Source organism: Megalops cyprinoides, chromosome 5, assembly GCF_013368585.1.
Source record: "Megalops cyprinoides isolate fMegCyp1 chromosome 5, fMegCyp1.pri, whole genome shotgun sequence".
NCBI classification, from domain to species: Eukaryota; Metazoa; Chordata; class Actinopteri; order Elopiformes; family Megalopidae; genus Megalops; species Megalops cyprinoides.
The window spans coordinates 2,369,377-2,383,897 of NC_050587.1; the positions used below are offsets into that span (position 1 = coordinate 2,369,377).

At 38.9% G+C, this 14,521-nt stretch overlaps 2 protein-coding genes across 4 annotated transcripts; both read right to left on the reverse strand.

Annotated features, from left to right (window-relative positions):
- Positions 1 to 84: 84 nt before the first annotated feature.
- Positions 85 to 6,127, reverse strand: spout1 (SPOUT domain containing methyltransferase 1). Its single transcript, XM_036528925.1, has 12 exons — positions 5,863 to 6,127; positions 5,630 to 5,669; positions 5,003 to 5,122; positions 4,750 to 4,909; positions 4,397 to 4,486; positions 4,267 to 4,316; positions 3,969 to 4,099; positions 3,507 to 3,579; positions 3,287 to 3,385; positions 1,417 to 1,519; positions 1,076 to 1,223; positions 85 to 911 (listed from the first exon to the last, which is right to left on the reverse strand). Exons 1-12 carry the CDS (start codon positions 5,977 to 5,979, stop codon positions 840 to 842), a joined length of 1,203 nt encoding a protein of 400 aa, XP_036384818.1. The 5' UTR covers positions 5,980 to 6,127; the 3' UTR covers positions 85 to 839.
- Positions 6,128 to 9,063: 2,936 nt separating this feature from the next.
- kyat1 (kynurenine aminotransferase 1) lies at positions 9,064 to 13,661 on the reverse strand. 3 transcript variants are annotated; one of them, XM_036528963.1, is made up of 14 exons: positions 13,557 to 13,661; positions 13,257 to 13,359; positions 13,081 to 13,139; positions 12,504 to 12,651; positions 12,079 to 12,228; positions 11,900 to 11,986; positions 11,622 to 11,747; positions 11,429 to 11,549; positions 10,904 to 10,980; positions 10,719 to 10,808; positions 10,397 to 10,583; positions 10,146 to 10,222; positions 9,787 to 9,873; positions 9,064 to 9,668 (listed from the first exon to the last, which is right to left on the reverse strand). In XM_036528963.1, exons 2-14 carry the CDS (start codon positions 13,332 to 13,334, stop codon positions 9,588 to 9,590), a joined length of 1,368 nt encoding a protein of 455 aa, XP_036384856.1. In that variant the 5' UTR covers positions 13,335 to 13,359; positions 13,557 to 13,661; the 3' UTR covers positions 9,064 to 9,587. The 3 variants fall into 3 exon arrangements, with proteins under 3 accessions (XP_036384856.1, XP_036384857.1, XP_036384858.1); XM_036528964.1 differs by lacking the exon at positions 13,557 to 13,661 and adding an exon at positions 13,452 to 13,478; XM_036528965.1 differs by having other exon boundaries at positions 9,587 to 9,668; positions 9,787 to 9,838.
- Between the last annotated feature and the right edge of the window lie 860 nt (positions 13,662 to 14,521).

The window sequence follows — 14,521 nt, forward strand, 5'->3', positions numbered from 1 at the left end:
AGTACGACTTGTTTTTTGTTTTTAATCTCACAACACATAAAACTGGTCACAATATAGTTTTATCCTATAAGACAAAGAATTAAATGTCTTAAACATTTATAATATACACCATATAATTTACACCACAAATCACATTATATGGAATACATAATCATGGGAATTCCACTCAGCAATGAATGTGGATTCGATACACTGTCGATAAACCTTTTAAAAAGTGTTAAACAACAGGAAGCACAGAAGTTCTAAGGGGAACAGAGGAAGTTCATGCTGAAATGTACGTTCTCTCAAAGAACCCCATCACTGACTGCAGAACACAAGGGAGCGCACACAATTCAGTACCTTGGGTGGAAATGTTACTGCTCTTACAAAATGTTACAAAAACAAATTGCAGTTTATTTGAAGTGTTCATTTCTGACTCCCTGTTACCTCACATTACCAGGTAAGAATCCAAAAATCCCAGTAAAAAGCACAGACATGAAGAAAGCATTTGCAAAACACAGAGAGGAATGCAATGCAGTCTGATTAGAATTCCTTACTACAACAGGAACAGGTACAAAAACTGCACTGTTCACTTTTGTAAGGATGACAAGGCTACTTGTACTAAAACTAAATAGTTTCAGTTTAGCTCCAGGTACTAGTGCAGCTGTTCAGGTTTCTCAATACCAGACACAGAACATGGAATGCACTAAGTTGTGAAGTTGTGCATTGATCCCTGAAGCACATTAACATAAATATCAAAGGTCCTCCTTGAGCTTGCTCTTCTGTCTGATCCTCAGTGAGCTCTCCTGAAAATACCACACCCTCTCCAGTAGTCAGTAATGAAATGTAGCCTCCTACAATCACACTTTGTGATCCATGAACACTGAGGCAATTTTCGGTCTCAAGCCTGACAGAGAGATTAGGATCGCCTCCTGTAAAATGAGTTTTTACAGCATTAGGTCACAAAATTGCTCAATGTCTCATCTTCTCTTTTTAGTGAAGTGTACTGAAACTACCAAACAGATACTGTTAATATTGTTATTTAAGTAATGAAAGAAAAAGCTAGTTGAAGAATGCTTTATTTTTTCCCCTTTACCTCAGTGCGGATGGTTCTGCTTCCTTGGTTGGGGCAGGTGTTGAGGTAATGGTCAAACAGCACACTGGGGTCAGTGACATCTAAATTCTGGTCACTGTCTACACTGGCCTCTAGGCCCTGCAGTCCCCCAAACACTACCAGCAAATGTCTGCAAGAGAATGTTGGTAAGGGGAAAACCCATTACAGTTGTGCAAAGGTTTCCTGAACAACTCTTTGACAAAATTCTGTGCAATTTCCCAACAATAAAGGTTTGTACAGTATTCCAAAACAGACCACTGTGTACAGTTCACATTTAGGCTTTTGTTTAACTCCTTTTTGCAATTGAGATTTTTGGAACTTACTTAAAAGGGTGTAGAGTCACAGAGTCAATGTTGCTGCCTCTTTCTGATGTACCGATGGTCAGATCATAGCCTTCTTTATGTGGACACTCAGTGAACACACTACCTTTATTAAGACAAAAAGGAGCCATTTAAAATGACCAACAAGCACACACTTTAAAGTTTGAGGGGTCATAGTTCTCCAGTAAAAAAAGGTATGTCTTTCAATGTGCAACTACTGCAAGAGTCCTTTCACATATGACATTGTAAGGCGATAGACTACAAATCAAAACTGTCACTTGCGAAACAAGGTGTAAGAAATTAATTTGATTTTGCACTGAGATTTGTTACATGGTTTACATGCGGACTATAGTTCCCGGCAGGCAAAGACAACACTCAGAACAAAGTCAATCCTAAGAGCAGTTGCCTCACTGAAAGCACACTGCGTATGTTGGGAATGGCTAACCACCCCGGAATCACAACCAAGATCAAACATTTTTCATGCTCTATTTGATGTGTCTGGGACAGCGCAATACTACCAACACGCACCACAACCCTGTGCAGCCACAGCTAAATATTCTCAACGCCACTGATTTGCTCTGGTTTTACATCTGCCCTAGTATCCATAGTCTGAGCGTGAACAGAAAGATATCTGAATGCTTGGGGTACATGCAGGGCTGGGCGGTTTATCAAACGCAATATAGGATGAGACAGTACCGTTTATATCCATATAGTTTGATGTTGCGTTACATAACCCGTTTCTTCCGTAAACCTGTGCCAGTGTTTGCATCTCTCCTCTCTCACACTCTCCATGCATCCCCACCCCCACTCTCCCTCTGAATCTGCACGCAAACCCGGTGTTGTGTCGATTTGTCCTACCTTATCGAAATGTCCTACCATAGCGTAGATCGATAGTCGTATCTATCAATCTTTGCTACCCTATCGGGAAATACTACCACAAGTAGGTTGTGCTACCTTAGAAGCCAAAAAACGTTGGTAATTCTTTTTTACCTTATCGGAAAATGGTTCTAAGCTAATTACATTATTGTTTTCATTAATTCATCCAACAGCAATTTCAAAAAAGCTGTCAAGTAAATTTTAATAGGCATATCCTATTTACAATTAATCCATCACATAAACTGTATGTATTTCGACAGTCTAGTTTACATGCTGACATGTAAATTTGTAGTCTAGTTTGTCCATCAACACACTCTAATCAATACCAATGTAAAACTTTAAGTAGCATATTTTGATACTCTAAACCTTATCAGAAAAGACTACCAGGATATAACTATAGAATGGCTGTTTATTTTATATATTTTTTCACTTACATGTTGATATATTGTGCAGCTGTATATTTTCAAACAGGGCAGGCCTGTTATTTTTGTTCTGTTTACATTTTTATTGTTATTTGCACAGCTGTGTTTTTTGTTAAGCAAGAGAGGAAAACCTGTAATTGTACTCCATTTTAATCAGTCTGTTAATGTTGTTGAAAACAACTGAAGGAGCATTCTCAGAGATTCATTCTCAGGCCTATTTTTTATTTAATATAGGCTATTTATTTCATATAATTTTTCATTTACATGTTTTTCAGCAGTACATTTTATTTTGATCACAGTCTGTTTTAATAAAAGTGCTTGTGACATCTCACATGTGGCTTTGACTTACAACTGAACATTTAGCCCACTTCATAGAAAATACCGATATATATATATATTGTGTATCGCCATTCAGCCTAAAAATACAGAGATATGATTTTTGGTCCATATCGCCCAGCCCTAGGTATATGTAAGTAGTATGATCATTGTTAAAACATACACCCACAGTTCATAAAAAGCAAACAACTGCATCCTAATATGGATTGCGTTGTCTATGAGTAGTTGTCATGACTCACTGAGACAGGAGGCGAGACGGACGGTGTAGCCCCAGTAAAACCCGCCTTCCGTCTGAGGAACGTGAGGTGCCACCACAATTCCTTTGTAGACTTTGCTTTCTGTGGAAACATTGGAGAGTACACACTCCTAATGCTGAAAGATAGGCAGGAGGGAAGGCAATGATTACATGCAATTCTTAAGTACAATCACTCATCCGTTTCAAGTTCCCTAGTGCATCACCTGTATTCTGGACCTTATTTAAGGAAACGGTGACTCTCAACCCAGCCTGCAACTGCTTATCAATCTGCACCTCCTGAAATAAAAGAAAAAGAGCGTATTTATTATTTATCTAAGATGACTTACAATGCAGTTCCACAGATTTTTAACTGTTTAAACATCATGAAACTCAAGAAAAAATAAAACAAGAGTGACCATCCACTGTGAATAAAATTTGGAGATGTTCCACTGCTTTTTTATTTTGTGAATATACACTGTAAATATATATAGTGGCCACAGAGTCATGTCTTTTTTTCACTTGTGTTTAGCTATCTAGCAAAAAACACTTAAAATTTTTAACCACCACTACAAGTCCATAGCCCTTTCCACGTAGACAAGTATCTGGTAAGAACAGTAACACCTAATACATGTTGTACCATTAACCTGGTGATTTTGTAGAATTAGAGCATACATGGAAATTCTCACCTTCCTCATGCCACAGTTGACAAAGGAGCCCTTTCCAGTTTTACATGGCCTGTCCAGAACCACACCCTCTCGGAACTCCGCCTCTTCATCCACCCTCATGTGGTGAGGGCTGTCCAAAGGGTTCAACAACCCTAAAAGAGAGTGATAGGGAGAAAGCTAAGACCGGGCACCAGTGGTTTATTTCTGACCAAAACATGAATTCTATTCATGGCACATTGTCATTTACATTAACATTTATTCATTTGGCAGACAAGTTCATCCAAAGCGACTTACAATACAAGTTCACTATTAAGCTCACCAGCAAATTGTAGATCATGGTGCTTCGGAAAAAAAGATTTGCGCAGATACCTTCAGAGACAGATAACAATCAATCTTCCAAATGGATAAACATTTAGTACAATGAGGTTAGAGTTCTTGTCATAACTTACTGTGGACATTCCAAATATTGCAAGATACGAGCAAGCTGCACACAAGCTTGTCCTTTTTTCCCAATACCCTTAAATTCTCCTTCAACACTCCTACAAAGAAAGAAAGACATGGTGGTACACACCTGTAATTATCAGTGACATCAATGCATTCGTGATACAAACTAAATATTTAATATTTATGATAATATTGTATTTTAAAGTATGTATTACTGATATTAATTAGGCTACGTCATCTAAAAATAACTGGATAGTTAAAATACTAATAGTACATACTATATATGCTCAACGTTATCAACAACAATTTGCCACTACAACAAGACACAAAGTCACGAGAGACATAACCGTTTACACACTTGGCATCCTCTCCCCGTTCGTCAAATACGACGACCTCATCCACACAGAATACTGCGCAGGCTCTAGCGATCTGACCCGCAAGATAGGTGCGCAGTTCTGGAGACTGGGCGTTGTCCATCACCGACCCGGGTATGGCGATGCTCATCGTGTACGGCCGTCCTAAAAGCACAAGGAAGACCGCTGACTTCTAACGAAAACCGTGTTTGGTACTGGTAAGATCAAAGGGCCAAGCGTCCAACAGATTTGACCCACCTTTCGTCTTCCTTTCTTGTTCTTGTAACAACTGCTCTGCTTTCTGTTCTTCATCTCGTCTTTGCTTCTCAAGCTGTTTAATAATCTTAGCTTCTTTTCGCCTTTTCTTCTCTTCTTTTCCTAAAAATCAAAAGTCATCAATGAGAATGACATCCGCACTTGGAGTGCTTTCAGCAGTAAATCACTTGTGTAAATGGAGCTAGAGACTTAAAAGTTTCAATAAAGGTTAATAAAGAGCAGTGAGCAGTGTCGATATGAACAGAATATTTCAAATATTTCCTTATTTTAATAAGGCTTCACGTTGTCGTTTTCAGAATACATTTTAATATAAACATAGCTACTTAACCAGTCAATATTAAGTTTTTCATTTTGTAGAATACTGATAAAGGTATACACACAACACTACTCGCCACTAGATTAGAACAGACCGATTTATTGATAGTCAAATTCCTCCCGGTTAGAAGTAGCTAAAATGCCAAACATTTCTGATCTCAACACGCACCAACCAATGGCCAACGTGCAAACGTATCGATTTCTTCAGCTTCCCACATGCGGAAATAACTTAAAATTTGTGGGTAGATAAGTAGCTGGGCAAATAACCATTTTTAAATGCGTGTCATTACTTACGTTCAGCTTTCCGTTTTTTCCAGTCAAGTTTTCCCTCGACCTGAAAAAGAATGGCACGGTTACATGTTGGCGTTCTAGTCTCTCTTCTAAAAACGTGTTAGCAGAGTAGCTAGCTTTAGTCAGTAAACTGCATTTCGTGATGTCTGTTATATACATCGTCACGCAGTATATATTTTACCAGTACAGTAAACATTAAAAAGTTAAACAGAGGCTACACCCCATGACATAATTACCTCCTTTGAGAGCAGTTTTTCCTTTTTCTGGACGGCACTTTCCGACATACTCGTGGCTATAATGGATTTAGTCACTACACACGAGTCTCCTTCCGACGGCAAAACGTTAATACGCATTTCAAAATAAAAGTCCCCGTTGATCAGGAATCTTAGCAGCAACCGCAAGATACAGTAAACGGGATGTTGACGCACGGCGTCGACCAACTGAAATACATTCTATCATCACAACAAAATGTCAGCCACAAAGGCATTGGCAATAAACCACTTAAAGCACTTCTTATGTCCCACACAAAGACTTGCCTCTGAAGAGATGGAAGCAGAATCAATTCATTGTAAGTTATCTCTCCTGTACGGAAGCCGAGAACGGCCGTGCTTTCAGTTATTTTTTTAATGCCGTTATCTCGAGATCATGAGTTAATTATTTTGTTTTCATATGTCAGGAGTAGCCTACCCATTATTGATCAACGCATGAGACTGTACTTCAGTCAAGGTCTAACACAGGCAGAAATTAAATTGTGTCTTTCTGTTAGAGATAACATTCAGATCCTCCCCGACAGTCATGACAGCGATCTTGAAGGCTGAAATTAGGTGTGATCAAATGCAGCGTTTCCCAAACCTCTCCTGGAGCACCCCTTGTCCTGCATGTAGGACAAGGGGTCCTCCAGGAGAGGTTTGGGAAACGCTGATCAAATGGACCAGACACTCATTTTCGAGTTCTCCATAATTACCCCGTGATCTCGAGAAAACAAAAGTCGTTTTCTCGTGATAAATTATCTCGTTATCTAGAGAAAACGAGCTTTGCTATCTCCAGATAAGGAAATAATTAACTCGTGATCCTGAGATAACGGCATTAAAAAAATAATAGCAAGCACGGCCGTTCTTGGCTTCTGTATTCCTGCATTTACACCAAATTCAATAGATACCACATTCCTCCTGAAAGGTAAATTTTTATCACAGAAAATTAGGATGTGGTACTATGCATACAACAAATCATTTACCTCAGATCCCTTTCAGTTTTAGCCATTGTTTCAGTCAAAAGGCATTCCTTAGTGTTGGTATGCATTTCTAAATGTGAAGTTTTTTTCTGTGAGTGTATATCCATTAAGTCCAACAAGTAGATACAAGTCTGCACTCAATAAACATAGCATGCAGTGGATATAAAAAGTCTACACACCCTTATGAAATTGCAGGTTTTTGAAATGTAAAGACAGAAATAACAACAATGTAAATGTCAGACTTTTTACAACTGTAATGTGATCTTCCAACAAACAAAAATCCAGAGAAAAACAAATAGTTAATTATTAGGAACATTTTAAGTAAAAAATTACAACACCCTGATTACATAAGTCTTCACACCCTTTCATAATGGGGGCTCTGTGTTCAAAGTTAACCAATTGCATTCAAATTCATGAACGTAAATAGCATACACCTGCCATCAATGAAAGTGATTCTGATTAAACCCAGATTAAAGTCAGTGTTGCTGTAGGATTTGCTTGAATGTTTGGGGTTGCATCCTATTGAGAGAGCCATGATCCGCAAAGAGTTGCCAAAGAAACTGCGAGAGCTAATCGTTGAGAAGTACCAATCAGGAGAGGGATATAAAAGAATATCAAAGGCACTGGATGTACCACGGAGCACTGTCAAAACCATTATCAATAAGTGAAGTGGAGAAAATGTGGCACCACAGAAACATTGCAAAGATCAGGACGACCCTCCAAAGTTGATGAGAGGATGAGGAGAAAACCTATTGGGGAGGCTACCAAGAGGCCAACAGCAACACTGAAGGAGCTACAGGAATTTCTGGCAGGTACCGGTCACTCCTTGCATGTGACCACCATCTCCCGTATTCTGCACATGTATGGGCTATGGGGTAGGATGGAACACCATACCGACTTAAGCATGCTGGTGGTAGCATCATGCTTTGGGGCTGGTTCTCTTCAGCTGGGTCAGAGGCTCTTGTCAAGATAGATGGGATAATGAATAGCTGTAAATATCAAGATATTTTGGCACAAAACCTGCTGGCCTCTGTCACAAAGCTGACAATGAAGAGGAATTTCACATTCCAACATGACAATGACCCAAGCGCACATCCAAGTCGACCAAGGTATGGCTTCAGAAAAGGAAGATCAAAGTCTTGGAATGGCCCAGACCTCAATCCCATTGAAAACCTGTGGAATGACCTAAAGAGAGCTGTACACGGGAGATCCCCTTGCAATTTGAAGGAACTTGAGCTTTTTTGCAAAGAAGAGTGGGATAAAATTCCAAAGTCTAGATGTGCAAAGTTAATACAGACTTATTCGCAAAAGGTGCTTCCACAAAGTATTAGTTGGGTGGGGTGTACAGACTTATGCAGTCAGGGTGTTTGTTGTTGTTGTTGTTGTTGTTGATGATTTAAAATGTTCCTAATTAAGTATTTGTTCTTGTTTGTTGGAAGGTCACATTAAAGATGGAAAAAGTCTGACATTTACATTATTTCTGTCTTTACATTTCAAAAACCTGCAATTTCATAAGGGTGTGTAGACTTTTTATATCCACTGTAGAATGATCAATATGTTTAATTGTTTTATTTCTGTGGCTAGCTGTTAAGAAATTTTATAGATATCAAACTGCCCCTAGATGATTTGGAAGTATTCCTTGTAACATTGCATTTAAGATCTGATAATGTCACTAGAGGATATTTTTAATTTATGAGCCACAGGCCCATACTCGCACGGACCATAATCTGTTTATTTTGTCTGCACTGATTTGTTCATTTGATTCATGTTTATCACAGGGTACTTGTCATCCTGTGGCTGGGTAAATAAATGATCAAAACTAATAAATTATAGGTTAGCTATCCAAGTTGATCTGTATGAAATGGATCAGTACACAAATAACACAACTATTTAATGCAAAGTGCAAGGATTGTTAGTAGTGTTTGCGTCACACACAAAGCATAAGTTTACTATGGAAACTGCTTAAACATTGTGTAATCATTTACAATAGGACATCAGCCTGTTCGAGTAAGTGACACAGTATTAGTTACAGCACACTGCAGTGTTATGCAACATATAAAAACACAGGAATCAATAATAAACATTTTACTGTTTTTACATTTAATGACTAGCCTTGTTAATTAATCAACACTAATAATATGTAAAAAAAAAAAGACAAAAATGACTTTCCATTCTAATTTTCTTTAATTGTTATTCCTGAGCATGTTTCCTAATAAGATTTCAAGGACGGAGCCAGCATATGCAAAATCTTAAAATACAGGAATATGATACATGAAGATGAAGTCCCTTTCATCCCTAACAAAAACACAATCAGACTTGCAACAGCTCTAGTGTATCCAATGAAAATATGCATTGAATCGAGCAGAAACGCTGGATAGAATCGTCACATTTGTGAGAATATTCAACTGAGCAGGATTTCCTGTTTTAACACTTCAAAGAATGGGTTACAGGGTTTTAAATTCACTTGTTGGTTTAAATCACTTAATTTCTACATTACCTGTTTCTCTAAGCCTAAATGTGCATTACCTCAAAATAAGTACAAATAAGTACCACAATATGTACAATAAGTACTTGTTTTTTCCCACATCCACTTATGCACAAAGTCCATGAAAGTTATGGCTTGTGCTTAAGCCAGTTTCTTGTTTATTCTAGCAACAGACAAAATGAATGCTACAAAAATAGCTGTGATTGAACTGAGATCCAAGACACGGCTTTTCGTTATGGAGCCGGCTAGGGCTCAGCTAAGCTCTCCGCTACACTCTTGCTCCACTCCTTCAAAATCTCCTCTGCTGCATTTAGTGTGGAGTCCTCCTGTTGGAAAAAGGGCAAAGAGTTTAACACCAGTGATAAAGCCTTAGAAGCTGTCTCAGTGGAAGACCTGCTGTGATTAATTTTTGAAAACATAAATAAAAAAGCTGCTCTGAGTTACCTTGACAAAGCAGAACCTGATGTAATTTTCAAAGTATTTGCTGTGTTCTGGACTGTAAAAAGCAGAGACTGGTATTGTAGCTAAACCCTGTGAAAAAAAATAGACCAGATATGCTGCAAACATGATTTAATTAATCCAGGCCACTCTGGTGTACTGTAAAATCTCTCCAATTTTTAATGTAACATTTGTAATATAGGCACCATCTCAGTAACATGAACTGAGTTGAGTCAAATCCCAACATTTTACAGATACATGAGGTTATACACCAAACTATGATCTGGATCAAATGTAAAAGTGCCATGCAAATGCCACAATGACTTCCATAGCAGTCTACTCTGTCATATGAACCATGTTTTTACCTTATCCTTGATAAGCCACTTGACGAATCTGTAATCATAAGGCTCATCTTGTGTGCTCGCATCTTGGAAGTCTACATCTGTCAAACAATCAAATGGTAAATGTGATACATGCATTAATTATGAAATGCCTAATGCTGATAAACATTTAATGAATATATCAGGTTAAACAGCACAATATGCTCATGTTACTATCAGTCATCACAACCTTTTACTAATTAAAATAAAGGGAATTACTGGGAGAAAAGACTTACTCATTGCGGAAATGTCAGCCATCATGAAATAGCCTCCCTCAGGCATGATGGGCTTGAGACCCACACTCATCAGACACTGGGCTAGTTTCTGACGCTTATAGTGGAGCCTTTCGGGCAGCTGGAGGAAGTAGCTCTCTGGCTTCCCAAAATGCTCAAACTCCCTCTCAAACCCCCGGGCCACAGCCTCCTAAAGCACAAGAGCATTGGCTGGTATCTGACCTTCCTCAAAGGTGCTCTTTCAAAGGAACAACTTAGGGTCATCCTTTTGGTTAGGAGGCCAGAAATGCATTTAATTCCAGTGACTGATTCATCCATGCTTTACCTGAGCAGCAGTGGCACAGTGGTACACAGAGTTCTGATGGACGGTTTTCAAGTGTTTCATTATGTGTCCAGGGCCAATTGCCCAGCCCACCTAGAATGACATGCTGTCTAGTTACCCACCGCAATACAATAATCATGAATAATTCTGCTGTGAGTAATGTCCCAGTCTGTACTGGGGATGCTCACCTTCCATCCTGTAGCACTAAAAGTCTTCCCTGCACTCCCGATGGTGACAGTCCGCTCCCACATCCCAGGCAGGCTGGCTGTGTTAGAAATATCCCACAGATCAATACACTCAAAGACAGAACAAATGAAATAACATCTGAATGAGATCAGGTAAACACACAGTTAATTCCCTTTCAATAATAATGTATAATGACATAATGTATATTGTTCATTTGCTTACCAAACATACTCATCTAGGGAATCTCACAAACTTAAACATCTCACAGCCTTAAACATTCTGAAACACATCTGTTTCTCTGCAAATACATATAATCTAATATTCTATGCACTGTATATTTTTGCTGGATATTCAGTTAAGTACAACAATTTGCTTGATTATAGATCTGAAGCATACAACCCAAAATCCCCAGGAACAGAGTCCATATACTAAAACACATGTCATATGTACTGTTTATCTGCCTGTTGCTGATTATGCTTAACTACTCCTTGCATTACTCATTCTACCTGTTGCTAGGGCATTCTCACCGATTTTCACATGCTTGGCGCCGTTGTAGGTGAGCCACTCGTAGACCTCATCACTGATGCACACCACGTCATGCTTCACACACAGCTCTGCTATCACCTGCAGCTCCTCCTGCTTGTACACCTACAGGGGGAGGAACACAGCCAATGCTGGAATCACTGCGAGGGGTGATGGGCACAGACATCCTTTCCCTACCTTTCCAAGGGGGTTGTTGGGTGTGTTCAGGACGATGGCTTTTGTGCGTGCTGTGAATTTACTCGCCACCTCCTCAGGAGATAAAACCCAATCTCCACTGGACAAAGCCTTCCCTTTTTCCATTTTCTGGAAAAACAAACAGAAGCTTAATTCAACTGGGATGGACAGCAGTGCAGCTCATCCCCAGAGATTAATTAATCACTGCTGAATTATATTTAATCTGAGATTAAAGTAGTGGAAAACAATACATGTTCAATAGAAGTACATGTTCAATTTACCGGTCTCAGAGGCACATAGACGGCTTTCCCACCAGCCATTTTAACCATCGGCTGGTAGCAGTCAAAAAATGGTTCAATAATAATCACCTTGAAAAAGACAAACATCAGGCCGAATGGTTAGTTTAGGTGCATCAGTTTTGTCACGTTAGGAGAAACATATTATGGGATGTCACCAATACCTCATCTCCTTCATCAACCAGCGCCTGAAAAGTGCAGAACAGAGCCTGATAGGCCCCCACAGTCACCAGCACATCATCTAACGGGTCCACTTCCCGGCCTAAGACCCTTCCAAAGAATTTTGCCAGAATCTTCACCAGAGGTGGGTGGCCCTGCGGGTACAGTATCCAACACTATCACCTGCCATCATATTACCACCAGAGATTACTGGTATTCTCATAACCAGGGTCACAACGTGTGCCCGATTAGGTCACTGACACAGATTTATCCAGCACACTGGGACTTTCCAATTTACCACTTCCCTTCACTGGAAATATAACTACTTGAAATTCCACCTATTCTCACTGAGCATCATTGGCCTTGCCTAAAATGTGTTTGGTGTAAACAATGTATCATGTTAAAAAAACATGAATGGTGTTACTCTTACAAATGCACGAGTGTACTGATGGAGAGAACATCCCCCGCTCACAGCTTGAGAGAAGGCTTCTTGAATGAAGCTGGGTGGAGAGAAATCAGGAAATCCCTGACCCAGGTTTACAGCTTTGTAGTCTGCAGCTAGCTGAGTGAATTCCACCCTACCGAGGCAACAAAAAACACAAGGGATATTGTTCATGCACCTAGATAAACATTCATATGCTTAAAGGAATCTGTGCAAACAATTGAAAATAATGTTATCAGACAAAGGCAATGTATATAGAAATCCTTAATAATTTCTCCAAATCTGTCTCCCAACGGACACCCGTGTCATGTTTCAATTTGATTAAAAATTAGACTAACTGCTGACAGTTTTTCAGAGAACAGTCTGGGGTGCCCTTTAACCATAGTCCAGAATCTGCTTTCTCGTTCCTCTAGTCACTTTTACATCACTTCCTGTTAACGTAACACTGACGGCCTTTCCAATGGTAAAGCCGCAACACCACAGCACAGCCCAATTAATTCTCAGGATTCTTACTGATTCGTAGGCAAAGAATTTGTCTGGAAATCGAAGCCCATGCAATAATTACCATATATTTTTGTCGACTCCATCGATCCTGCGAGCATGCAGCCGACGTGACATTATTAACTAAAAACAAGAGCAGTCGAATGTTCGATGTTATTAGTTTGATTATTGAAAACAAACACGATCACTAATGTTATAAATTATTTCATCTGCATACAAATATTGTCTAGCAATACTTACCTTACTCTGGCGAATCGTTTTAGTTACCTTTCCAGTTTGACCGGTTAGAGCCACATTTGCAGTAATTCTTCTTAACATACCAGGTATGTCCTTTTAATTTCCCCTGAGATAAAGTCATGAGTTTAATCATTATGGCCATGAGCATACATGTCACCTATTGTCTCCTATATATTTACTGCGTGTACTGCAACTTACAACAATGGTAACACACGTTCACAGTTCTTCACCGGTATTTGTCATCACACTTCACAGTTAAGGAATATTCAAAGTTGACAGTGAAAATCAAGTAGCCGAATTTACCTTCTGCAGTTTTAAATCGGAAAGGTCATGCAAAACATTCTTTCATAACCAATCAAGTATAAGTATATGCTTCGGTGAGCTGAGGCTGACTCTTTTCCCCACACACCCCCCCCCGCCGCCGAACCTTGATCTTTCCTGTAGCAACTTCCTGTATGGGCGGGATCATCTTGAAGCGGGTTGTTTAAAAGACGATTTCGCCAAGCTAACGATGTAATGTTAGTTTTGTGTTTATGACAGTGTATTATTATTGTTGTTCGTTGTTATATGTAATATTTAATTAATTAGGGTAGCTATAGATGTACAGAGTTGTATAAATGTTACATTCCAGTATCTTTCGGTATCTTTTTGCTCACCAAGCAGACTTTTAATTATTATTATTATTAATAAATTACTTGTGTGCTGTCTAATTTTGCTCCAGTGTCTGCTTATACCCAGATGCGTGTGGATGAAATCCTGGTACTGGTAAAAAAAAAAAAAAAAAACTGACTATATTGTAAGAAATGACCTTTATCAGGGCAGTTTGCCAGCAGCTGCTTTTCAAGGTCAGTATGTTACAGAGTTAGCTAGAATATTGTTGGTACACTAGTACACACTAGTAAGTCCTGACAAACATTTTTCAATAATATATAAACACTATATATGTAATATCTTTGTATATACATGTACTTTTATTATAGTATGACTAAAGTTATGAGTGTGACTGATGAGTATGATTTAAAATGCTCTCACTCAGGACTTTTGTAGATACACAGACGTTAAGCAAAAACAAATGCACACAAACAGTATTGGCAATATCATATTGATGCCTGTGGAAATATTTAATTTTTTACACCTATAGGACTTATTAGGGAAAAACTTTAGGCACAAAAGGGAAGATTCTAGCTTTTAACATATTCTGTTTTAATTCAAAAATTATATAGGCACATACAGGTAAATAACAGTTCCTTGTATAAATTTGCTTATTG

Excerpts from the sequence above, each read along its gene's own strand:
- spout1 (XM_036528925.1), bottom strand. The coding sequence starts at position 5,979 with ATGCGTATTAACGTTTTGCCGTCGGAAGGAGACTCGTGTGTAGTGACT. Across the intron at positions 4,487-4,749 it reads GAACGGGGAGAGGATGCCAA|GAGTGTTGAAGGAGAATTTA; the intron begins GTGTGTAAACGG and ends CTTTCTTTGTAG. Across the intron at positions 4,100-4,266 it reads CCATGATCTACAATTTGCTG|GGTTGTTGAACCCTTTGGAC; the intron begins GTGAGCTTAATA and ends ACTCTCTTTTAG.
- kyat1 (XM_036528963.1), bottom strand. The coding sequence starts at position 13,334 with ATGTTAAGAAGAATTACTGCAAATGTGGCTCTAACCGGTCAAACTGGA. Across the intron at positions 10,809-10,903 it reads TTAGTGCTACAGGATGGAAG|GTGGGCTGGGCAATTGGCCC; the intron begins GTGAGCATCCCC and ends ATGTCATTCTAG. Across the intron at positions 9,874-10,145 it reads AGTGGCTTATCAAGGATAAG|GGTTTAGCTACAATACCAGT; the intron begins GTAAAAACATGG and ends TTTTTTTCACAG.